This window comes from Colossoma macropomum, unplaced genomic scaffold, assembly GCF_904425465.1.
Source record: "Colossoma macropomum unplaced genomic scaffold, Colossoma_macropomum, whole genome shotgun sequence".
NCBI lineage: Eukaryota > Metazoa > Chordata > Actinopteri > Characiformes > Serrasalmidae > Colossoma > Colossoma macropomum.
The window spans coordinates 1,262,714-1,289,558 of NW_023494804.1; the positions used below are offsets into that span (position 1 = coordinate 1,262,714).

The 26,845-nt window shown below is 42.2% G+C and overlaps 1 protein-coding gene across 1 annotated transcript in view; it reads right to left on the bottom strand.

The window, feature by feature from the left end:
• The window catches only part of ryr1a (ryanodine receptor 1a (skeletal)), a 143,468-nt gene that overhangs the window by 84,840 nt on the left and 31,783 nt on the right, over positions 1–26,845 (bottom strand). The window contains 24 exon segments of the mRNA XM_036594491.1: positions 216–310; positions 1,199–1,331; positions 1,954–2,068; positions 2,389–2,662; positions 3,481–3,624; positions 3,738–3,849; positions 5,705–5,905; positions 6,614–7,189; positions 7,666–8,110; positions 10,433–10,659; positions 11,923–12,009; positions 12,216–12,378; positions 13,796–13,956; positions 15,246–15,375; positions 15,744–16,102; positions 16,995–17,203; positions 18,705–18,879; positions 20,370–20,575; positions 20,676–20,823; positions 22,854–23,013; positions 23,094–23,177; positions 24,243–24,346; positions 24,516–24,620; positions 26,260–26,476. Of these exon segments, the coding sequence (XP_036450384.1) occupies positions 216–310; positions 1,199–1,331; positions 1,954–2,068; positions 2,389–2,662; positions 3,481–3,624; positions 3,738–3,849; positions 5,705–5,905; positions 6,614–7,189; positions 7,666–8,110; positions 10,433–10,659; positions 11,923–12,009; positions 12,216–12,378; positions 13,796–13,956; positions 15,246–15,375; positions 15,744–16,102; positions 16,995–17,203; positions 18,705–18,879; positions 20,370–20,575; positions 20,676–20,823; positions 22,854–23,013; positions 23,094–23,177; positions 24,243–24,346; positions 24,516–24,620; positions 26,260–26,476 (4,630 nt within the window).

A 26,845-nucleotide genomic window follows, 5' to 3' on the forward strand; every position in this document is an offset into this window, starting at 1 on the left:
TGCAGCTCTACACACTCTTGGTGTTCTCTCAAACTGCTTCATTAGGAACTTGAAATGCTTCTCCAACAGGCTTATAAACATTTAAAATATTTGTTCTGGAAATAAATTCAAGCACCAACCTCGCTATTTATATTTGTAATAGAAGTAGCTGTTACAGAACCAGCACTCATACATGATTTCTGCTTAATAAAAAAAACAAAGATGTAGTCAGTCACCTTCTCCAGGTCCTGCTCCTGGAGAGCCAGAGCGAGCTCATTGTTATCTATGCAGGACGCTGCAGCGACGTCCAGAGGAGTAGAGCCACGCATCCCTGTAACACCGATACTCATCATCAGTGCAGAAAGGCCCAGTCCCATTTCTTATTTTCACCCCTACCCCTTGTTTTCGAGTGCTGCCACTTGGAACTGAGTTACAGGGTAGTGGTTGAAATCTTCCCTCTGAAATGGGACCCTCAAATAAAAAGAGCATCACTTCTTTAACAGCTACCAGCGCTGCTCTGTAGGCGACCCTGCCAGTCTGCAGTGACAGCAGAGGAGGGTAAAGTTCAGCTCCTCACTGCTGGGCTTTAGTTACATTTAGGGCATCATATGATCTTCAAAGAGGGGGCAATTATTTATTATCGCCCACCCCTAATTCTTCAGTGATATGAAGCTGAAGTCAGATATTCACCAGCTTCTCGATTTTTCTTGTTCCACCTTAAATAGAGCAGCAGTTACGTTCTGGCACTTCAGGTTTCAGAACTGCTGGACTATTTGAGGTGGAACAGGAAATTTAGCTACCTACAGAGATGTCAGCACTACTAGTGATTTTTATGCCTGTTATGAAGAAAAGGACCAAAATACACTGAAACATCATTAAACTAAGATACTACAATGATTTTCTTTGGTCTCTTATGCAGCCATCTTCTTTTTTTCCTCATAACTCTCTGTTTGGAGTCTCTGAAAAACCTCCGTTTGGAGGGTCATGTAGCCCCTAACACTTCACCCTACCCCTCTATCTCAACACGAACCAGGACACCCTACCCCTAGACGAGAACGCGCAGAGCGGAGGGGTAGGGCTGAGTAGTAGGTACAAAGGGGTAAAATGGGACTGGGCCTAAGTCTTTAGACAACTCAGTGAATCAGAAATGATGGAAAAGATGACAATAATATTTTAAAAGTGAATAGTCTACTTTAAATCTCATATTGGAGCGACTGACCCAGGCCAATGCCGCTGTTCTGGAGCAGGTAGCTCAGGTGATCGAACATGGATCGCTGGTTCTGACGGCTGATTCGGCAGAAGTAGCACAGAAAACGACAGCAGTTGGTCACCATGCGCGGGAACCGGATCTCCTGGAGGCAGAAATACAAACAGCATTGATTACAATCAATCAAATAGTGCTGCTGTAAAATTTGAGTTTTAACAACTTTTTGACACAGGAGCTGCTTTGATGGAGAAACATCATTAACCTGTTAACTGTGGCCCCATTTGTTCCTGAAATGGCGTACCCAAAGTAAAGGGGGCGCATTAACAGAGTCTAGAATCGAGGAGTCTATTTCCTCCTGACTCACAGATCTCTAAACTGATCTCTGACTCTTGCTGTGTTATTAGACCACACGTTTTGGATGATGGTGTCTGTGGAGGCGACGAAGCTTTGAAGGTGAGGACACACAGATTTGTTAGCGTTTGCTTATTCTGTGCTTACGCTGCAAATGAGACAATTGTAACTGCTGCGAATAACAGATCATAAAATGGTTTGTGGGAATCGAATCCTTTCAGATTTCAGGCTTTCTAATGGTGTACTGCATCACTATTGCTGGACAATTTAATGCATAAAATTAACAAATAAAAAAACTGAAGTGAACAAAGTGTGCCGGTACCAGCACAGTGATCTAGAACAGGTTAAACAAATTTCAAGCTTATAAAATGACCCTTACAGAATGAGTTCGTTACATCAGATGGGCCAGTCAGTACCTTAGAGTCTCCACCGCCAAGCACGTTGACCATGACCTCCATGACAGTCTCGTGCATGCCCAGTGCTCTCATCAGGTTTGGGTGCTGGTAGAACACCTTATTGCTCATGATATTTCTGAGGAAGATAAAAACAGTGAGATTTTTGTGAAAATGTTAATGTTAAAATGAATGAAAATACACTTATTTAAATAAAAAAAATAATAATATATATATATATATATATATATATATATATATATATATATATATATATATCTGTTTTTCTATTGTCTTTTTTGTATCATTATTTTTTAGACTGTTTGCATTAATGTATCCATCTAAATGTTTAAATTTGTAAACCTACTGCTAATTTTGTAAAACTACTATTTTGTTTCAGTGCCGTTTTCTCTGAGGGAAATACGGAGATGAAGGAGTACGTTCTGATCTCTGACTGACCCGATGCTCTGGATCATGAGCCTCTCCTCCTCTGGGCCCATCTGGACGATGAGCAGCGAGCGGATCTGGCTCAGACACTCCAGCAGCTCCATGGTGTCCTGCACCGACACCGAGTTGATGGTGTACGCTTTAGGCATGGCGCGGATCAGCTCGCCCAGCGCGTCGTACTGACGGTGCAGCAGACTGAACATCATCCGCACCAGCTCGGGGTTCTGGATGAAAGACTCCTGAGCCCAGTGGATCATCGTGTGGGAGATCAGCTCCTGCAGAGTACCTGACACGAACCGCAGGGACGACAGTTCAGTACGAATAACAGAGCAATAAATAATTATACTCCACACTGTGTAACCATATCATCACTAACTGTTTATTGACCTTCCTGTTGTTGTAGTGGCTGTAATAGCTTTTTCATTATTAGTAATATTATTGTATATAGCTGAATATTTATATAATACATGCATTTTTTTATTACTAAGTAACATTTAAATTACTGTATTTTAAAAAAAGAACAATAATATTACTAATTAATATTTTAATTATATTTTATTGCTGTTTTAATACTAATAAAATAATAAAATAATAAAAAGAAGCATTTTTATTACTAAATAACATTTAATTATTATGCTTTATTGCTGTTTTAATAATAATACAAATGATAATAAGAACAACAACCACAACAATAATAATAGATAAAACTAATTAAATTTTAAATTATTATATTGTATTGCTGTTTTAATAATGATAAAATTAATAATAAGAAGAACAACAATAATATTTATTACCAGTTCATATTTAAATTAGTATATTTTATTGCTATTTTAATAAGAATAATAATAATAAAAAGAAGAGGAAAGAAGAACAATATTTATTACAAATTAACATTTAGATTGTTATTTTGTATTGCTTTTTTATAATAATAATAATAATAATAATAATAGCATTAGAATTACATTTTATTTGTATTATTATTACTATTATTGCATGACTGCATGATGACAATGCATATCATATCTATGATAATCTTTATCTATATGGGCTTCTGGCTGATAAACAGACTGAAATGAAGCGAGAAATGAAAGTAAAGTATCTGACTGGGCTTCTTCTCGTCCTCGGGCTCTGGCTCCGCCTCCTGCTTCCTCCTGCGCAGACTCTTCACCTTCTCTATCAGCCGAAGGAGCCGCCCACGGAGCGACGCATCCACCTGCTGTTCCTCCTCCTCCTCCTCTAGGTGCACACCTGCAGCAGAGAGAGAGGGAGAGAGAGAGTGACGCGGCTCGTGAGCGCAGGACTCCTACGAGGCTTTATCTGTGTTTAGTGTGTCTGTGTTGGTGAGTCGGGGTCAAACTGACCGCAGTGACACAGCAGGTCAGTGTGGAACGTTTGGAGTTCACCACGAACGTCCTCAGGAACGGGACAGTCCTCCACCTCTGGACAGCTCTTGAAGCTCATCAGCATGTTCACCTACAAACACACAAACACACACAGCTCATCTCCATCTCCGTTCTAGAAACTCTTTAGAAGTGGACGCACAATTTTTAACAACGGAAAACTCATCTGTCTGCAGATAAATGTAGAAAATGACTCTGATGTGCAGTTGGTTCTCTATAATAATTCATAAGAGAATATTTATATTAATCTAAACTGACTGAGAAAGCTGTAGAACATTAAGAATCAAGTTCTAATAAAATGAATATCGACAGTGAAGTACTAATAAAATAATTTAGAAAACAGTTTAGAAAAAAATGTGATATTAAACAAAACATCTAAAGTTAGGTTGTGTTGTCTAGTTTATAATATCTATGACTAAATCTACTGTAAAAATGATTGCTGTTTACAAAACATGCAAAATATGCAAAAGTCAGAGCCCCTTCATTTATATCAACGCCAGCCAAAACAGCCCTTAAGTACAAGTTATTTATTTTCAGTGTGCCGTGGCATAAAGTGACACCAATCACCCATGTCAGACTGTTTGTAAAACAAATTACTTACAGGTGCTCAGAGTGGAGAGTGAACAGAGAGGGAAGGAAGGGATGAGCCACAGCAGCAGAAGAAAAGACTGAAGAGCTGAAAAGCTGAGTTGGGAGAAAAGGACTGAAAAGTGGCCAGCTTAGGTTGTGGTTTTATTTTAGTTGTTTGTAGTAAAAATAAAAGGAAGCGATCTTGCCATCTCATTCGAGAGCTCTCTGATTGTTCCGTCTGAAGAGGCAAGAAGTCTTGGTGTGATTCTGGATGGCCAGTTATCGTTCTCGGCTCATATCGCGAACCTGACTCGGTCATGCAGGTTTCTCCTGTACAACACCCGGAGGATCCGACGGTTTCTCACTCGAGAGGCCACCCAGGCACTCGTTCAGTCTCTCGTCATCTCAAGGCTCGACTGCTGCAACTCGCTCTTGGCTGGTCGTCCTATGCGGCCACAAAGCCTCTGCAGCTGACCCAGAATGCAGCAGCTCGGTTCGTCTTCAATCTTCCTCAGTTTAGTTACGTCACTCCACTGCTGCGCTCCCTTAACTGTCTTCCTGTAGCTGCATCAGATTTAAAATGATGATGCCTACAAAGCCAAAAACAGACCAGCCCCTCCCTCCTAATGGCAACGGTCAAAACACGAACTGTCCCTCAAGGCCCTTCGAGCTTTAAGTACAGCTCAGCTCGACCCGCCATCCTTCAAGATGCGTGGAAGACAAGCATCAAGACTTTTCTCTGTCCTGGAGACCAGGTGGTGGAACGAACTCCCACTGGCTGTCCGAACAGCAGAGTCTCTCACAGCCTTCAGACACAGACTGAAGACCGTCTCTTTATACAGCACTTAAATGAGCACTGAGTTTAGTATTTACAGTAATGTATTGTATTGCACTGCACTGTGTTTAACTCTGTTCCTTTTTCTCTCTGTATCAACATGGGCTTTTGTTTCTAGCGGTATCTGAGCTCAGGACTGGCTTTCTAACTAACCTATTTGTAACTAGCAAAGAAACTTTCTCTAGATAGAGAAAGCACTTTTTGTAACTCGCTCTGAATAAAAGCGTCTGCTAAATGCCGTAAATGTAAATGTAAATGTAAACTTTTCTCCTGCCTCCAGCGTCCTCTCTGAGCCCGGAGTAGCCCGGCAGTGCTACACTCATGTTTTTTTTCACTTTGTCTTTCTCCTTCCTTATGCAAGTGGATTGTAATTATATCTATGTTTCACCAGAAACATCTCCTTGAAAAATCAGTAACTTGTACTAAATGCCCATTTTGACTGGAAATATAATAAAGGAAGGGCGCTCTCTGATGTTTTTATTGTACTGGAGAGCGGTGCGTGTGTATGTGTGTGTGTGTGTACCTGTTCCTGAGGAGGAGAGCGGAACTCTCTGGTTTTCCGGGCCGTTTCCGCGGCCGTCATGGTGAACGCCTGCATCAGCTCGTTATAGCGCTGTCTCTGATTGGACTGGACCTGAGTGACAAACCGGTCTGAAAAGGCCACGATGGCCTCCACGCGGTGCCGCAGCTCACAGTCACAGAAATACTGCAGCAGAGTGCACATCTGAGAGAGAGAGAGAGAGAGAGAGAGAGAGAGAGAGAGAGAGAGAGAGAGAGAGAGATGACGAAGGAAGATGGTTCTTCAAAGGTTCTTTAACAAAGAAAATCATTCTATATAAAACCATGAACACTCAAAGAACCCTCTGCATGATTAAAGGGTTCTTTGCATCATGAAAGCATTCTTCAGAATATGCTTTAGATGGTTCTGTATAGTGTCATATATGTCAAGCTTGTAACAGTAGAAGAACCCTTTTTGGTGCTATATAGAACCATTTTAAAAAGTTCTATATAGAACCATCTACAGCACATTCTTCATTAATCTGAAGAACCATTTCATGATGCAAAGAACCATTTAAGCATGCAAAGGGTTCTTTGAGTGTTCATGGTTCATTTATTTACTAAAGAACCCTTAAAGAACCATAATTTTTTAGAGTGTAAGTACTTTTTGAAATGTATTGCACTTATACTGGGTTTTACTCTGTATCTTTCCGGGTTTCAGCTCTGGCTTTTGTTTTCTGGCAGTGTTTGAGCTGAAGGGCAGTTTAGTACTCTAACCTATTTGTTCTAGATAGGATACATTTTCTTTGTGGACAACAAAGCACTTTTGTAAGTCGTTCTGGATAAGAACATCCGCTAAATGCCATAAACGTAAACATATCTCTGAGCACACAGTGACCTGAAAACAAACCTGCCCAGAGAGATTTTTATTCACCTGTAGTTTAACAGACTCAGGAAGTTTCATATGGAGAAGCCCCTCCCCAACGTCTTCTTGCTCCTCCTTTCCAACTGCAGGCTCCGCCCCTGGCTCCACCTCCTCCCCAGCTGCTTTCTCTCTGTCTGCTTTCTCAGCCAGTGCGTGTTTTTCCTCTTCTTCTTTCTCAGTCTGCTCTTCCTCCTCCTCCTCCTCCTCTTCCTCCTCCTCCTCCAGGTCCTCATCCTCCTCTTCCTCCTCCGCCACTCCTTCATCCAGCAGCTCGTCTTCACTGTCTCCTTCCGTCTGTTTCTCCTTCTTCTCCTCCGTTCCCTCCTCCTTGCTGACGAGCTGCTGCTCCCCTTCTCCTCCGTCCTGCGCTGGCGTCTCCGTGTCGCTGAACACAGACGGCTCGATCAGTTTCAGGATGTGTTTAACGTCCTCGTCCTCAAAGACGCCCATGATGAGGAGAGTGCTGATGAGTTTGAGGATGGGAACGAAGTGGAACTCCACACTGCCCCCTACAGGATCGCGCATGGCCTGACCACCATCCTGCACTGCCTCCGTCAGCATGCTCAGGGCATGGTCCTTCAGGATCTGCAGAGAGAGAATCAAAACAACACTGCTTGTGTATATAGGATTGATGTATGATAAACAGATCTGAATGGTTTGTCAACACTGTAACACAGGCAACGTGCAAAATACAGGGGGTCCCAAGTTAACCTCTTGGGCCCCCTGAGTGTCCCAAAATTCTGGGGGTCCCTGAAAATAAATGTATTATGACGTTATGTTGTCTGTTAGAGACGCTCAAATCCAGATTCAGCTTCACCCACAATCAGCTTCTGTCTCTGGTGTTCTTAACTAACTAGAGCTGCAGCACTGCTCTGCCTCAGGGTGGCGCTGTAGCAGACTGGTTCACCCAGTTGGTCCTTCATAGCCTAGAAACTGTAACTCTGCCCGGATTCCTCTGAAAAACTTTAGAATGAGCTGCAGCAGATCTGTAAATCTGAAAACTCGCCCAGTTTCCCCAGAGTTTGGAGTGAAGAGTGACTGTTCCTCATCTCTGACCGTACCTGTAGTGGTATGAAGGGGCTGAGCGTGTAGAGGTCGGCATTGGTCCCCACGAACCCTGTAGGTGCAAAGTGGAGTTTGGGCCGCAGGCACGTGGACCGGCCGACTCCGGGCAGTGCGTGGGCCTTCTCTGCGTCTGAGTACAGCGTGATGCTGCGCGTCTCGTCCGTCATGGGCACGATGAACTCCCGGTTAGTCATGAGGCGGTTGCGCTTGGCGGACTCCAGGTGCATCGAGATGAGCAGGTCGTAGTAGCCGCTGCGGATCGGCCCGGGCAGGTACGTGTTCTCGATGGCGTAAAAGAGCTGAGACTCGTCCACGTGGCTGCAGAGTGCGTGGGCGACGCGGTTATTTCCCAGCGCGCACACAGAGCCGTACAGCTTGAGGGTGTGATAGTGGAACTTCATCAGATCCATCCGCTCAGACAGCTCCAGGATGTCTATACACCTACAGGAGTGAGGAACACAGTTAATGAGGCAATATCTTACATTATTCTGCATTTCTTTCCACCTATGACATTTGTTTAGTTTAAAGCAGCATTATGTGAGAATTGATATGTTTTGCTCATGTGCTCCCCCTTCAGTTGGAGAGTGTATTTCACTTTTACACTGCTGTCGTAAATACAAATCACGCTGTGAGCGCCCCCTCATGGACAAATTTACATGTGCATTTGTTGACAAGCTGAAGAAAACAGAATCTGACTCCACTTTGCGTCACGCAGGTGTGTAAATAGCGTAAAGTGTACAACTAAAGCTGTTTGCTGTCCAGTGTTGACCAGAGAAGGATGGGTTCCCCTTTTGAGTCTTGGTTCCTCTCAACGTTTTTTCCTCTTGCTCTGAGCGAGTTTTTCCTTGCCACTTATGGGGGGCTTGGACCCGGATTTTTCCGTAAAGCTGCTTTGTGACAACACCTGTATACACCTAGATAAATAAACTTTGACTTGACTTTGACTAATGCATGTGCACACAAAGGAGAGTTGGATTCTGCCAGGGGAGTCAGAATTCAGCAAAACCCCGGCAAAGACAGCATCAGAGGAGACAGAACCATGTCAACTTACAAGGTAGAGCAACATTACAGGATTTTATTACCCACTTTCAAGCCTTATTTGGTGTGAGATTGGCGTGAGATTAATTTATTCTTTGCATGCTAACTTAGCCTGAAACAGGACTAGGTTAGATGACTTTTGGCATCTGGAAAACCTACAGAGCTCTGTGAGACAGTGAGGACACAGATAAGATGACAGTCTACGATGCATAAATAACACTGGCAGGGATGAACACTCTGCTGCTGGAGTTTCATTGTTTTCCTGTTAGCCATGAGAACGTTGAGAGAGATTTCTTGATAATGTGAAAGATTTTTCAGGTCTATTAAAGTGATAGGTGATTTTAATAATAACTAATCACATTATGCTGTTTGGCTGTCTGTGTACATGCAGCTCTCTCTATTTCTGTGTGCCTGCAAGTAACCCTGAGTATGTTACAGTGGGCTTCATCAAAGGCTGTGGCCTGGAAAAATCACATACACAGAAAGACTTGACTGTAACTACATAGATATAAAATAATCAATAAAGGATATAAAGTACAAAAGCCTGAGCTTGATTGTGGCCTTGGCCTGTGATTATTTTTAAAAATATGTTACTTCTAAGTGTGGAAATAATGGAAGAACTGTAATCTAATAAGGGAAGCACAGTAACCTTGGAAATACTGGTGTTCAATGAGATCATAAAATTTGGAGATAATGGTGAAATCTTTGAGAGGGAGTATACAAGTCGTACAGAGAAGAGTATACAAGTTGTGGGTTTATGTGGGTTGGTCAGTTACTGCCTGGGCCAACTCAGATTAATGCTTGTCTATTGGAGAGCCTTAACCTTCAATACATAATTGTGCCTTTTTCTACCAGTTCTGGTGTTTTGAGCTTTATTTTAGTTTTTGCATTTGAAGCAAAGCTGCCTGTTTTGCAACAACACTGTTCTGCATCCTTTTCTCTCTTTTAGCTCTCTCCAGCAAGTAAAAGCCAGTCTGAGATTTACTCTTGTCTGGATCTCTCGCTCGGTCTCTCTCTTTTTCTCTTCCTCGCTTCCCCTGACAGTTCTTCAGTCTCTTTGCAGCCTCTGCCATGATGTCCATGCCGGGAATACCGAGCTGCTTCTTCTTATAGCTGCTGAGTTGTTGGTGTGTGACGTGGTTCCGTAAAGCATTACAGGGTTCTGGCCAGAGGTTCTCGTGTCGCTCCTCCAAAGTTAAACAGCGATACAGCAGGCGCTCCGACCCGGAGTGGCAACGACAGAGACGCCGTTCTCACTATTATAAGTCGGGGTTGCATCAAAATTATTTATTATTAATTTATTATTTTAAGGTAAACTAGTACATAATGTGGCTTTAAGTACCAAACACAAAAGTTTACATTCCATATCCCTCAGATTAAACAGGCTGTTTGGTTACTGTGCTTTTAAAACCAAAAATCTCCCCCATATCGTTCAGTCAAGACATTCTTATCTGAAGTCTGCATCTGTAGTTTTACACTGAAGCTGCAAGGCTAATGTAGCTAACAAGTAATGGAAGCTTAGTGCATCATGCTAACTGCATGTCTAAATTATCACACTCTCCTCACGCTGTGTGGAGGTGTTCAGTGCCTCTGATAGACGTGATTATGTGGTTTCTGACTCTGTATGACTCAAAGTTATCTATAAACATGGACTAAGGTACATTAGCACAGCTAAACACAGCAGTAGGCGTCTTAGAGCCTGACTGTTGTCTGTGCGCCGTGTACCTGTTCTCCTCTGGAATATGCAGGGCCATCATGGTGAGCGGCTCTGTGCACTGCACCACCCAGCCCAGCCGCTCGCTCACACGGGCCGTCTCAGGGGCCAGGAAGTGGTTGGGCATGCGGCTCCAGATCACTGGGGTCAGCATCTGGACATCGAGGCGGGGAGGGCACTGAGGAACCGGGTTCTTCCGGTCGCTGCGGAACATGGCTGCTGAAATGGGCATGATGTTCTGGAGGAGAGGGTGAAGGTTCAGACATGAAGAGATTTACGCACATTTTAAAACAGGATGTCTGTAAATACAGCATGTCTATTTTGTTCAAACATGCTGAAAATTAAATGACATGACAGATTTAGATGAGACTAAAATACTCTGACAATGATTACGCTATCAAACCTCCTCATACAAAACTAATGCCATCCAAAATACTATAAAGTACTATGACAACATGTGTTAACATATAACCCTGAATGCAGCAGAGGCCTGTCCAGGATTGTTTTTTTCAATCCCGCACCCGCCCACGATTTCATTCCACTCCCCTAACCGAAATGTTTTGTCCTGACATGCAATATCTGACACAGTCTATTCACACATCCATTATTCTCTGCTGAAATAACACGGCAGTTATGGTCATCAGGCTCACTGTGAGTAACTTCACCAAACACCATTTTCTTCACCATTTACAGACAAAGCAGGAATTAAACCATTTTTGGTGTTTTGCTGGGCAGCTGTGGCCGTCGGACTAAGGGCTCCATCTCTGTGAGCTACAAGAATTTGCTTGTTGTTCACCTGATCAGCTGCTTCACAGCTCTTTATAAACGAATTCATTCATTTTAACTGTTTTATTGTCATGATTTTATATTGTTTATAAATACGATTTAGTGAGTGTTCTACTTTTTTTAGGCTCTTCATTCATTTTCAGGATTTCTCTTCAAGCGTACTTCAGCCTGCTTGCGCCTGCAGTGGGCTGGTTTCCTGCCCGCTCCCGCGCACAACACTGAAAATTAGTCCCGCACAAGATATTGGCAGACGTCTAGAACACAGCATAGAAAGGGTTATTATTAGCATACTGTGGCAGCCACCTGACCCACAGGCACCGTTGACGGCCGCGAAAGAGGGCAGGAAAGCGGTTCCCAAGCCGCACACGCTAAGAGCTGCGAGTGACAGCAAGAGAACTACGACAGTCACGAGGGGCATGAAGGCGGCACACGAGTCCCAAACTCAGCAGCAGCAGCAACAGACTTAGGAGCTGCAAAGCTTGGTTTTGGAGAAAAGGACTGAAAGGTCTAACTTTAAAGCCACTGAAAAGTGTCCAGCTTTGGTTTGGTGAGATTTTGTTTGAGTTTGGTGTGAAAATAAAGTTGCTGCAACTGTCATCCCTGCCTCCAGCGTCCCAGGGTAGCACAGGCCGTGCTACACATAGTTTAGGAACATATTTAAAACATATTTTAAAAGCCATCATGAACAGAATGTGGTGTAAATCCCAGCACAGACCTTGAGTTTTCCAAGCTCCACCTGCAGCATGTTCTGGCTGGAGGGCGAACAGAAGACGGCAGGGAACAGTTTAGTGTTGGGTTCCACCTGAAAAACACACAGCAACACAATATTAACACAAGTACATGGTTCTCTAGATTTGAGGATCTGTTCACTGCATCTCCTTTAACATCTCTAGACGCAATGACCACAGCACAAACCACCACCCGAAAGATTACTAACCACTAATGAATAAAAGACTCTCTGAAATCCAAATCGATTAATAAAGCAGTGCCTTATTAACACCAGCTCACCTGATAGAATGTGTTGACCTCTTTCCCATTGGCTGTAAAGGTCATGAGCCCCGTATCAAGGTCAACAAGGCAGCCAATCACGAAGTCTTCCTGACTGATGCGGGTTTGCTGAGAGCTGCTGAATTCACCACCCCAAACCATGTAACAGTTACTGCGCTTCATACTGGAGAGAGCAGAGCAGAGGTGTCACCACACGGACCCGGAGCTGAGATTCCTGCAGTTTAAACCTATTTTGAAACTTTCAGCACTCATGTAGGTTCTGTGTGCATCACCGAAAAAGAGGAAACTGGCTCCTTCGATAAAAGCAGACTATACGACGTAATATGTACTTAAAGGTGCAGTGTGTAAGATTCGGTGCCATCTAGTGATGAGGTTGCAAGGCGATTGCTATGGTGTCTTTCCTGGTTGCTAAGCAGTTGCTACGTGGTTGCTATGATGTGCTAGGTGGTTGCTAAGCAGTTGCTATGGTGTCCTAGGTGGTTGCTAAGCAGTTGCTAGGTGGTTGCTATGGTGTCCTACGTGGTTGCTAAGCAGTTGCTATGGTGTCCTAGGTGGTTGCTAAGCAGTTGCTACGTGGTTGCTATGGTGTCCTAGGTGGTTGCTAAGCAGTTGCTAGGCAGTTGCTATGGTGTCCTAGGTGGTTGCTAAGCAGTTGCTAGGCAGTTGCTATGGTGTCCTAGGTGGTTGCTAAGCAGTTGCTATGGTGTCTCTGTCTATAGCTGTGCTGGAATACTTTAAGTCATAGAGGACTTCTGTTTTCGTTACTGAGTTAAAGATAAAGCATCCTGTAACCTGAGCTCATCGACTCCTACACTCTGAAATATAAAGGCTCATGCCGACAGTGGAAATGTAACCTTGGACCTCTTCGATGTAAATAAATCGCTCTAAAGACCTGCATCTATGTGCTACTTCTCCCCTGCTGATCTATGATTTTAATCACTGCACATCCATTCATGGTGGAGGGGTACATAATATGCAGGGTGCTGTGAGTCAAAACAGTCCCCAAAGAAAACTTATTATTTCAGATTTTCCACTATTTTCCATCATCAACATTCCATATAAACTCAGAAGACTCGTGTAGGTTCACTGGTGGTTCTGGATAGTACATAAAATGTCTATATTTGTGTTGTAGTCATGGCGACCCCTGGTTCCTATCACCACCACTGTAAAGACATCTGAACCATTTCACACCAAACCACTCTGAATCTCTCTGATTACAGCTCAAACATTGAATTATAGGGAAAAACAGGTGGGATTCTCCTTTATTTAACTGATCAGTGTGCAGAGGTCTGGTGTACTATTTACTCTCTCTTTTTATTTATATTTCATTGAAATTATTTTCACAATATGTTACTTTTATCTCTGTTTTTCTACTTAAAGTGCCCCTTTTTCAGTCTGAATCTTTGAACCCATTTCATAAGTTCATAATCTTCATTTATAATGTCTATCCTTCTAATATTTTATGTGAAGCATGTTGAGCTGAAGTTCATGACAGATACTGCAGTATAAATAAAGTTAATTATTTATTAACAGCAATGTTGTTCATGTTGTTGTTATTATTGTTTATGACTGATCTTTACCTGTCATGTATGTTTCCTTTATCGTCTCCCACGGTGACGGTAACATTTCTCACTTTACTCAGATCAAAGTGAGGGTCGTACTGGTGGTAGTCCGGGGTCACCCAGCCGACCCACACCCCACTGGGCTCCTGCCCCGCAAACACACGCACAGAGTAGTAATACTGGGGAGAACAACACAAATATAGACAACACAGGAGTTAAACGATCAATAAATCTATTCTATGTACTTATATGAAAAGCCAATGTGCACAAAATAAAACTTAAGTCATACAATGTGGAAGCGTCTTCACACAGTTCACTGATTCGTCTGATTGTGCAGTAGTAAGATTAAAGTTATCAACATGCTTATTCTGTATACACTGTAGTCATGCATCATTCTGTAGTCGGTGTTATGCCCATATTCAGAGCTCTCTGTGGCCAGAATGAATTGGGTTTTGAAAAATCGCACCCTGTGGTAAATAAAACTGAACCCGACACGTTTTGTCCTGTGTATATTTTCTGTTGTATATCACTGGACCCTCTAAATTACGAAGACATTAAAGAGTCATAATACTAACATTGAAGCCGGCAAATGTCGGCAAATGCCGGCAAATGTCCTTATCAGGAAATGTTACCACCATTAAAAGAATAATTAGGATATTTTGAAAGTATTATGTACTGTCTGTACTGAATTAGCCTGAGTTCTGGTAAATAGAGCTTTTCAAATCAAACTATGTACAAAAGGGAAAGATCTGTCGTGTTTCAGTGAGTATCACAGAGAACTGCAGGGAAACCTGCTTCTTGTGTTCAGACTTCTGTTTATCTGCCCTCAGTCTGTACACCGAAATACACACCACACTGGCAAAGCGTGCTGGTTTGTGCAGTTTTTAAGGAGGCTGCCAGTCCAATGACGTCAACTCAGTGCGCAGTAGCATTAGCTCACATGTAGCAATATTCATATTTTAACTCTTTAATGCTCTTGTAATTCAGCGAAATCCAGAGATATTCAAGAGAAAAATGTTCACAGGACAAAACGTATCAGCTTTGGAACATTTTTGATCACCACAGGATGCAACAAAGGCAATTTTCAAAAACTCCATATATTTCTCCCATTAAGAAATTCCTTTTAGACCCAGAGTTCCTTATATGGGCATAAGAGCACCAACTACAGGATGACCACGTGAATTCAGTGGTCTGTACTACAGTAAAGAAGTTTCTTCCCCGTTTTCACATCACCAAGAGCCTCAGCACTGGCTGCTGTTTCAAGATATAATTATTCTAAACAAAAAATCTAATTTACACAATTTCCCACTTACAAATCCAAACACAGCCAATCAGCAACTTCTGTTCATGTTTATACATTACACTCTGACATACAGCGTCTAGTCTAACAGACTAAATTAAAATTTTTCACTAAAGAATCGCTTTAAACAGATAGAAGAGGCGTGCACTGCTGCAGTGAGGGTCTTACTGTAGTAGTGTTTGAAATGATGTCCACGTCGTCTCGATCGTCGGGGACCACGTCCTCCACCAGGCGGGGAACGGTGGGAACAACAGGCGGTGGAGCGATAAAAGCTGCCTTCTTCGCTTTGGAGAAGAACCTGAGAATCATATAGAAACATTAATAACTCACAGTCATCTCTCAAAAAGCGACACCTTTAAGGTCTCCAGTAGGGCTGAGCGATTTGGGAAAAATATGTAATTGCAATTTTTCTGATCATTATTGTGACATTTCTCACAATTATTATATTACAAATATTATTAGTACAGAAATCATTATTTTATTAGTAGGATTACATTCCTTTTATCCTTCATCTTTTACTCCTGCTACTACTATAACTACCATTACCTGTGCTTATTACACAACAGTAATTATTATATTAGTACAAATTTATAAAATAAATATAATTATAATGACGATTACTTCTACTTGTTATCAATTACCCTCACTCTCTCCACCTCCGCTCACCCTTTCTTTTTGCTCTTCTCTGTAGTCGTGTCTTTCTCATTCTCGCCCTCTTTGATGCCCGGCAGCTCTTTGGGCACAGACGGCTCTTTCTCCTTCTCCTCCTGCTCTTTGCGGGAGGCGGATTTCTTCAGCAGCTCGTAGTCTGAGTTCGGGTCGACCTCCAGAGCCTCGTCCTCCGGGATGGTGAGGGCACGGGTCAGCGGGGTTCGGCCCGCTGGCACCTTGAAGGTTTCGTGAAACTCGATGGGCATGCTCAGTCTGAGGAAGAGCAGGTCCGTGTTAGCGTTCTGTGATCCGAACGTCTTATGGGTCAGCTTCAGACAGGGGGCGCTGTCCACCGTGCCGTCCACACGAGACACCTATATTGGGATCGGAAGAAAAAGAAAGAACAGTGAAGACATTTATAAACTTTACGAATTCTTCCTCTACGTGATGCAGCTCACTAACAGTACACTATGTCTGCCAAGCAACGTAGCAAGCAAAAAAGATGGTTCTTGAAGGGTTCTTTAGTAACAACAACAGAACCATGAGTACTCAAAGAGCCACTTCATGCTTGAAATAGTTCTCTGCATGGAGAAATTGTTCTTCAGATTGATGGAGATATGTGTTGTATATGGTTCTATATAGCACCAAAAAGGATTCTTCTGTTTTTACAAGCTACGATGCAACAGCAGAACCCTTTTTTTGTGCTATAGAGAACCATTTTCATTTACAACATATTCTCCATCAATCTGAAGAACCGTTTCACCATGCAAAGAACCATTTAAGCATGCAAATGTTTCTTTGAGTGTTCATAGTTCTATGTAGAACCAATGTCTTTACTAAAGAACCCTTGAAGAACCATCTTTTAAGAGTGTAGTTAAAAACTATTACATGACTTCATGATTTAGACAAATGTAATAAATAATGGACATTTACATTGATGGTACAAAACATTTTTTGGACCTTTTTTGCATCAGTAGGCCTAACTAACTGACCAACACAACAATTGTGAGATCAATCACTAATAATCAACTGATTCCTGTAGCCATGTGTGTGTGTGTGTGTATGTATATTGGGTATTTTTCATCTTAAAGGTGGCTCTGGAGCAACTGGAATGACTAGTTTTACGCTGCAAAAAATTATATTTTGTCAAGTTAAATCTAGTCAATAAATCTAATATTTCTCCTGTTGAGATTGCTGTAAGCTTATTTCAAGATTATTTAACTTATGTTACCTAAAAAGTTTGGCCTCTCATTCTTTTCCTCGTACCTCAATATGAGGGTGTTCAGGTGGGACAGGGACAAACTGAGGTAGGCTTTTGCTGAACCACATGGTGATGTCTCTCTTCATGTTGATAGCAAACGGCTCAAAGCCCTCCTGCAGGCCGCAGATGGTGAAATATTTGAGACTGCTCACGTTCTGGCCCAAGTTGATCCGACCCACCTGAGAGAGGCCCAGGCTACAAACGGGGATGAAGCCTGGAGGGAGACACATTCTTATTAAACAACACAATAGACAATATTATGCCTGGATTTGAGATAAAATGTAAATTCAGAGACTGAGTGTTAATCCTCCTTTACAGTAAAATAAAGCTCTGCTGATCGTTCAACACAGTTTAACAATAAATGGTCTTAAACTCTGGAGTTAATGTAGAACTGCCCTTTAACCCTGAAGATCAGCGCAGACTGCTGGTCACCATAGCAACACGGACAACCATCTCTCCTAGCTAGTAGCTAACGAAACGGTAAAGAGAGAGATTTAAGACGAACATCGAGAGGAATGGACTTATTTGTGTTTATAATCACTCCAGCAGGTTTCAGTTCAAAGACAAGCAAAAAGGCCAAAGAGCAAAAACAAGAGCTGATCCTGCTGGAAAAAAAGATGGGGATTTTGTCTAATGGTTAGAGACCACTAGCTTGTGTAGGACACCATTAGACCCCATTAGGCTGGGCGTTCACTACACGACTTTTAAAATCTCAACAGGTTTCTAAAACGGAGAACATCACAAACTTCACATCGGTTTGTCATAGAGTTTCTTGTCTTTTTGTCGCGAGGGCGCTCACACTAGACGACAGGACAAAGAGAGAGAATAACACACATAACGGGTTTGGGCTATGATTAAGAACTCAAACTCCCAGATCTCCTCAGATCACACGACACACACAGAGCTGAACTCACTGCACCTGTTTGTGTTTTTTTTTTGTAGCAAAAGCGCAAGCTGGGGATTAATCTGTGGTGAGAAACGCTGATACAGTGAGAGCTGGAGAAATATTTCACTACAAACTGGCAGCTGAGATGAAACTGTAAAGACAGTGACCTGATCTGGATCAACATTATGAACATGATCAACATTATAAACATGATATCAGCTCTTATCTGCCTGTGTTTTACACGCAGCTCCTCCGTCTCCGCTCCGCTGTTCATGAGCGTCTCTTCATCTGTTTCTCCGCTCTTCCAGCTCTGATTGGCTGTTTGAATCCCTCACTGAGTTCATCTCTGACCATCTCACGCTGCAGGACTCGTGAACATTCTGAGTCGTAAATATCAGACGTGTTTGATAATATCGGAGGGTCTCTGATCACTCCAGAGTTCGATCTGATTGGTGCGCTAAAGATTCACTCTTTTCTCCTCTCACACTACAGATCATCCACGCTGTCAGTCACTTCCGATCGAGCTCCCTACCTGCAGAATCACTTCAGATTGTGACAATTTATCGCAAGAGGCAAATCGGGCTTAAAATCAGGCAAAAAATTGTGTAGTGTAGGCCCAGCTTTAGGAAACCATTTCTGGAATCAGAACACCGGTTAAACTACTACAATCCTTTACACTGTGATATTAACATATCTGGACAAACAAACAATACTATTAGTAACTACTGAACACCTCTAGAAACGAGCAGGCACTTTTAATGGTTTCCGTGTTTTTTTCCAGCAGTGAATTCCATCATGTCTGTCTTTCTAAGCGGGCGTGATCTGTTACCCTCTCCAATCTCGATGTCTTTGAAGGCCATCTCTGAGCCGGAGTCGCTGATCAGCATCTCTCCGTTCAGCGTGAACATGATGTTCTGCTCGGTCAGGTCAATCATGCAGCCCACTACATCGCCTGGCTGCCACTGACGTCCGAAAGGCTCGCTGCCCACGTGCCAGCGCTGAGCCTGAACACAACCAAAGACATGTGAGAAACATCTCTTATTTAATCACTGTCAAGCTCAGGGACAACAAAGATAATTATAATAACTGAAATAAGTCCATCAAGCTGTGTTTTGGGTTTTAAAATTCCCTCTTACCCCAAAGGTGTCTTTACAGTACACAGTAGCGGTAGCAGGTTCAAGTCTCAATTTTGTTTTTTTAAAAACAGTTTTACAAAAAAGACTGATGTGATTTGATCAGTGCTAACTGTTGGAGTATAAGCTTCCATTCCTTGTAACAATTTTAGCCTCGTAGCTCCAGCGTAGGACTAAAGAAGCAAACTTCAGACACTGACACTGCCTGATCAGCCACATTTGGCGTAAGTGTGTAAATTAGATTTTATGCCAAACTATCACTTTAAGGTCAAAGTAGGGGTAGTAGAGGTGGGCGATAAGGCAAAAATACAATATCACAATGATAGAAGGGATGTTCACAGTACACAATATGCATCAGACATCAGGAACAGGCCTCAATGCAAAACTATGAGTACAATGATTTTTATTCAATGTTTAAAACACTGTGCTGCACTAAATCAAGATAAACTGGACTAATGATTCTCTCTGTAATTAAACATCCAGCTGTTCAGCATTCTTTAAGTAGTGATGATCACCAGATCATGCTCAGAAAAAAATGGTGTATTCAGAGGTGCAGCCAAGGGGTGGCCAGTGCCACCCTGGAATAAGGCATGGGCACAGTCTCGCTCATCAGTCAGCCATTAATAAAACTGTTTATAAAGCCGTTTAAGCCGTTAATAAAGCATCAATTACGCTTTATGGTGAAAACACCATATATGTGCTGTAGGTCCCTTACAAAGCACAAGACTTTCTAATAATCAGACTGTATAACTTGTAGAGAAATGTGTGTGTGTGTTTGTGTGTGTGTGTGTGTCTGCTCTGTGATAGACTGGCGGCCTGTCCAGGGTGTGTCCTGCCTTCCACCCAATGAACAGTGGGATAGGCTCCAGCTCCCCCCAGGAAAATAAGCGGCTTAGATGATGAGTGAGCGAGCGAGTGAGTGAGATCTAGTAGAGAGGGCAGCCTAAATTAAGAACTTCTACATAAAATACTGTTCTTAATGTTAACACTGTGCCCTGAAAAAGTATTAAATGCATTAAACGCATCATTTCCTCATGAATTACTAAAATATGTAACATCAACAGTTTTGTTTTTCAGTTTACTTTTAGCAGTAGTTTTATTGATGTAACTTTATTCATGTGGAAATGATGAACAGATCTAGTTATGAAAAGAGAAAAACAATGCATCAATTTATATGTCATTTTAATAAAGTAATGCTATTGCCTCCCAATAAAATCTCTGGGTCTTACCTGGCCAACCGTCTACAGGGTTCTAGCTATGGCCCAGGGTTGTATTGTGTTATAATTTGTCATGTCATGATAAAATACCGTCCACCCCGACTACAGAGGAGAGTCTAATCCATATTACATGATCCTCACTACCTTAAAGCCATTGAAGACGTAAGCAAGGTCGTCTGAGCCGAGCTCTCTGTCAGCGTGGACGCTCGGCCGGGCCCAGCCGACCCGCATCTCCCCCACCGTCACTGCCTCAAACTCAAAGTACCACTTCCCCTGGGTCACAGCGTACGACTTCTCCGCCCGGAACACTCTGATCTTATGGCTGCTGCTTTCACCAATGCCGTGGCCACCTGTGGAGTAACAGTCAGGACACTGATGTGACTCCAAGAACAGAGACCAGTTACGAGTCCCTCATGAGACAATCTGTGACAGAGCTAGGCAAACACTCACTGCTCTCCTGGTCCGGAGGCTCGATGTTGTAGCCGTAGCCGATGAGGGTTCGGACTGCAGCACACACTGTGTCTCTGTTGGTCTTCTTAGTTTTCTCATCCAGAAGATTATAAGGCACAAGGCGAGGGTTCCGCTTGTTCACTATATCCTAATAACGTAAACATAACACAGATATCAGCGGCAAAGCCTCGAGGAAAACTGCACCTCATATTTTATTTAATGCAATCCCTGCCTTGTACGTCCACTCACTGACCACTTTATGAGCTCCACCTACAGGTCAGGTCCATCATACAGGTGTACAGTTACAGACAGGGGTGGACAATATGGCAAAAATATCATATCACGACACTTAAAGACATTTTCAGGATACATGATATGTACCACGATATCATGACACACAGACAAAATGCAACATGATTTTTAATTCATTATTTTTATTCAGCATTTTTGACAATGACTACTATAAATTTAATTAAACAGGACTAATTATGCTCTCTATGTAATGAAACATCCAGTACTTTCTGTACTACTTAAGTACAGATGCTATCCACGATTTGAAAAGGGTACTGAAGGTCACGATACCAATATTTATTACAGTAACGATAAAATATCGTCATATTGCCCATCTCTAGTTACAGATTGTAATTACTGACTGTTACGGCACCCCCTCTATCTCGTTTATCATTGGTAAGCTTCTTGACTACTCTTGTCCAGATGTTATGCGGGTGGTGGTCCATTCTCAGCACAGCAGTGACGCTGACATGGTAGTGTGTGTTGTGCTGGTACGAGTGCATCAGACACAGGCTGTGGAGTTTTTACATACTCAGTGTTACTAGTAGGTTGAGAGTGGACCACCACCCAAAAATATCCAACTAAGAGCAGCACTGTGGTCAAAAACTGGTCACTGATGAAAGATTAGAGCCCATATGTAAAACACAAGCTCTGTACAATCCCGCCTGGCCTGCAAAATTATTTTGATGTTCTGTTAACATTAGCCCGTTTCAGAAAGTGCTGCACTACAATCCCCAGCATGCACTGCAATGTAATGTGTGCTCCCACCCCCACCCCCCCCAACAACAACCTATGGGACAGCAGTTACACCACAGCTCTACACAATTTCATATCAGTCATATCACCAAACATACTAACTGCAGTTCAACCAAAATAAACACTCAGCAGCTCAGAAACTGATCACAAAAATGAATGAATTTGCAGCAAAGTAACGATGCCATGTGTGCGTGTATACATATATATTAATGCATAATATAAAATATAATTTTAGTGTAATTTTTACAACATTTCACGCATTAATGCACTGTTTAAAGCAGCACTATGTAGGATTTGGGGATTTGGAGCCCTCTGTGGTGGAAACATGTAATTGCACGCAACATTTTGTAATGTCGGTTGTGCTTTGGACCCCACAAGTGGATGAATCTGACTTTTTTTGCGAGTGAGTTGAAAGAGAATTCAAAGAGAACTCAGTCTAAACTTGGTGAAGGAGCGTCTTCTGAGGCAGTGAGTAAATTATCTATTATCATCACATCTTCACCAGTATGATGTTGATTTTGAGATCATTTGGGGCCGAAACAGCACACTCACTATATTTTACTGTGTTTTTATTCTCCTCACTCATTAATGACACTTCTTTCAGTTTTAATGAAAATATTACATAGTGCAACTTTAAAGTTTAAAAGAAGTGCCTATATTTTGCTGTTCATGTCTTGGCGCATTTTGAATAAACAATGGACAATTCAGATTTTAGCAAAATGTTACTTAAAAATGGAATAAAAACAGGCGTTCTCTGGCCACGGACTTGTTGAGATGTTTTAATATGGCCCTCTTAGTGGTTCAGCTTGACACACCTGCACTAGAGAATGGCTAATAGATGAGCTACACTCTCTAACCATACACCAGCAATGTGGAGCTACAACTTCGGTGTTCTAATAAAGTGGTTTTAAAAATGTGAAGCACTGAAAATATCAGATACTATGATTTGTCATGCATGACTGTATAAATACACTGAAAAATGACTCACCACAACGAGGTGTCCACACTTCAGTCAGAAATATCTCAGGTGAGTCATGGTGAGTTATACAGTCACCTGACTTGGTCACTTTCCTTTCTTTACCTGACTTTCTCTCCAACATTCTCACACTCTCATAAGAACTGGAGAGATACCTGTACGATGCTGTAGGTCCAGCCCTGCCGGACTCGGTCTCTGGCCCAGACGTTGTGTCCATTTTCAGCCAGCCGCTCCACCAGCGTGTTCTGGTTGGGGGTCAGTTTGACGTGGTTCAGATCCAGAGGAGCAGGTTTGTACCCGTTGCTCTGCATGTAGCTGAGATTGAGAGTTACAGCGTTAGCTGGATGTTAGACTACGAGAGAAACAACAACCTGTATTAGTGAGATTAAACTCACGTTTTAGGCAGTTTGGTCCTCTTCAGGTTTTCCTCAGCTTTTTCATCACCCATTCCAACATGGCAACCCAGCGCCAGCAGAGTTCTTCACAGAGAGCAGAAACAGAGGAATAAGCTGAAGTGTGTGTGTGTATGTAATCTCTTCTCAATCTCAGCAATCAAAAGATCAGCTTTGTCCTCTTTTACTAATAAGAAAGATGCAGTTTTTTGGGGAAAAAAGCATTTTAGCTTGTGGAGAGCAGACTCATGTCCCCAGCACTGTAAAATATACAATATATAGTTTCCCATTTATAGGCTATACATGGCCTCCTGAGTATATTAACAGCCACTCAAGTATACTTTGTCCCATTTGAACAAATTCCAAAATTACACAATATGAACAGCTATAAACTACTCAGTAGCAATTCATGGAGGAAGCTGGTCCCCACAAGGAGATAAATACACATCACACGTTTGTTTTTTCCATTCATTTTCTGGAGACTTACCCAAACCATAACCATAACTACTACTAACCCTAACCCTAACAACCTTACCCTGACTTTAACTTTAACTTGCCTTCACCTTAAAATGTTATGATTTACGCTGGTTCCCACAAGGAAGACTGGTCCCCACAACGTTAGTGTAGTGTAACAGGTTTTGGTCTCCACAACGTGGCATAAACCTGGTGCACACTAGAGCTGAAAGATTAATCGTTTTTATATTGAAATCGGAGTTTGAAAGAGTGTAATTTTCAAACCGCAAGAGCTGCAGTTTTTATTATACATCATCAACAACGTTGTCTTAACAAGTTTTAAATGGAAAAAATTAAACTAATAACACTGAACAGAGCTTGTAAGCTGCCTATAGATGAGCTGGACCAATCAGAAGCTACAAAACACCTGTGTTCTGTATATGTGACATTGCAACCATCACAACTAACTGGTTGTCTGACTCACTCAGCGTTCAAGCTTCATGGCAGAAAAAATGGATATTCTGGTCTTTTTGGGGAAAAAAAGACCTGGAAATTAATTTATAGAAAATTACTGCATTTAATTAACAATCACAATATTAGTCAGAAAAATTGTTATTATATGTATTCGCAAATCGTTCAGCCCTAGTACACACACACACACACACACACACACACACACACACACATCCTCTCACTAACTTGAGTGTCTCTCCAGACATGGCCAGGTTGTAGTTCTTCTCCGGCTCTGGAAGACTCTGGAAGTCCACGAGGCACGGGTGCAGCTTCTTATTATCATCACGAAACTGAATTAATGGGAAACAAACATGTATCGGTCGTAATAAATAGAGCAGAAAACAGAACGACAATGAACAATCTGTTTAAAACACTGTTTAAAAATCATGAACTTTACAGACTTCGAAAGGTAATTAATTTTATTGTCTGTATGTTTTTATAGAAAGGGTATGTCCTCACTGGTCCATAGGTCCAGCCCTGCTCGATGCGAGTGACGGCCCACAGCTCATGACTGTTCTCAGCCAACTTCTCTCTGATCCGCTCTAAATGAGGAGGAAGAACGATCTGCACACAGAGGAAAACACAGCTCAGCCGAAAAAAGACAATATGCACTGAAAAACACAAAGCACTGAACTACTTGAGTCAAATGTGTATAAAAATTAATAAAATATACCCTCACCACCTGGGTGCCCCCCCCAGAATTCCAAAACTATACAATATGAACTTCTGCTATAAACTGTTAAGAAGCAATGAGGGATGCATCGATACTGATACTGGTAACAGGTATCAGCCCGATATGGTTCTCATTTACTCAGCCTCATAAAAATGCACCAATACCAACATCTGATACTAGCTGATACCGTGTGCCGTAAGCAGAGTTTAGCTGCAGCGCTAATGAACAAACTCTGTGAAGGAGGATCTGCTCACACAGAGAAGAGTTACTGACTCCATCACAGTTGGACACAAAGCCGTCACTTTAAACATTCCGCCTTAGTAGATTCCCACCAGGATACACTGTGTAATTTTATCCTGTTTATAAACACACAATCACAACCGCTTCACCAACACAGGTGGAGACACACAGGCCAACAAAACGGAGGAGAAAAAGTCGACATTTGCTACCAAAGCCTGTATATGTGACATTACTCTATTTGACTGACTAGAATAGTGAGATATAAACATTAATACAGTGATGTGTTTGTAAATTAAGCTGTAGAGAGACCGAACTGTCCTACCATGAACATCCCAATCCAACATCCAGACCAAAAAGGAAGGAGGAAGAGGATGAAAGAAAAACATAACTAAGGTCCCTTTAACTTGTCCAAGAACTTATTCCACATCAAATGAAAATGTCTCTGAGCTTTTTTATCACAGCATCTCAGTCTCTCCATCTGGACAATGTGTGTCATCTCAGACAGCCATCTTTTAAAACAAGAAAGAATGACCTTTTTGGCAGCGACCATACTGGTCATTAGAACCTGCTGCTGAATTCGGGAAAAATCAACCATAGAGTGAATCAGTTTATTGATAACGGTCTGTAGGCAGAGCGTCTGCAGAGGCTGCGTGTCACATAGCAGGTCAGTCTATTCAAACGTAGTGTGAGTAAATAAATCGTAGCTTTGTCTGAACATGATGGTCTATTCAAACGGACAGTGAGAGTCACCAAAGAACAAGATTTCTAAAATCACAGAGTCTGTCTGGCTTTAAAAGACATTCAGCTACAGCTCAACTAGCCAATCAAAAGATTCCAACAAGACAGAAAACTGGAAGCATGAGCTCCTCGGATGCGTCAGCCTCGGATGTGATTCCTGCTGAATCCTGTGATGCTGCTGCTGAAAGAGACAGATGAGGATCAAAACTATGAAAGCTACTTTACTTAGAGCTGTACAAAAGAGCTTTTCTGACGGAGAAGAGAACCCGTTCTTCTCCACTGCAGCGCTGCTTGATCAGAGATCACTGATGTAGCAGAGCGAGCTAACGCACTTCATTAAAATCAGATAGATTTAATGATTTAACTGTTAAGGTACATTTCACTCATTTACACTAACAGCTACTTCATTCTAAGTTGGCGGCTCAGCATGGTATCAGATTTGGTATCGGCGAGTACTAAAAACGTACATTTACTCGGTCTGTAGTTATGAGTGAGGAACTGAAGTGTGGCCTCACGTACTGAGTTTAAGCACTAGCTGCAGTGGGGTCGTACCTGCACCGTGTCCACGGGGTTGGGCGTGAAGGCAGTGTGGGACAGTGACTGCGTTGGGCCCAGCAGGTTCCGCACATCGTTAAAGTCGTGTTTATACTCTTTAATGGGCTCGATGCGCAGCCTGTCTTTGGGCAGCACGGCCTCGTAACAGGGGGCGTAACCCGGCGGGGGCACAAACTTAAAATCACCATGGCGACCACCCAGGAGAAAACGAACCCTGCAGAACGAGGTGAGAACAAATAGCACCTTTAACACACAATCACTCATTAACTTCATCACAATGGTCACACAACTGATCTGCTTAACTGGTTGGGTTCCATTAGAACATCATGGGGTTCTAATTGTTCTGGGGTTCCTATAAATTATGCAGATACTTTAATAAATAATGCAGGAGTTCTAATGAATAATGTTAGCTTTTTTATAAAATGCACACTTAAAAAAGATGATATTTCAAAGGTTCTTTAGTAATAAAAATGGTTCTATATAGAACCATAAACACCTTTCCATGATTAAAGGGTTCTTTGCATCGTGAAAGCATTCTTCAGACTGATGGCAAACGTGCTGTATATGGTTCTATATAGAACCT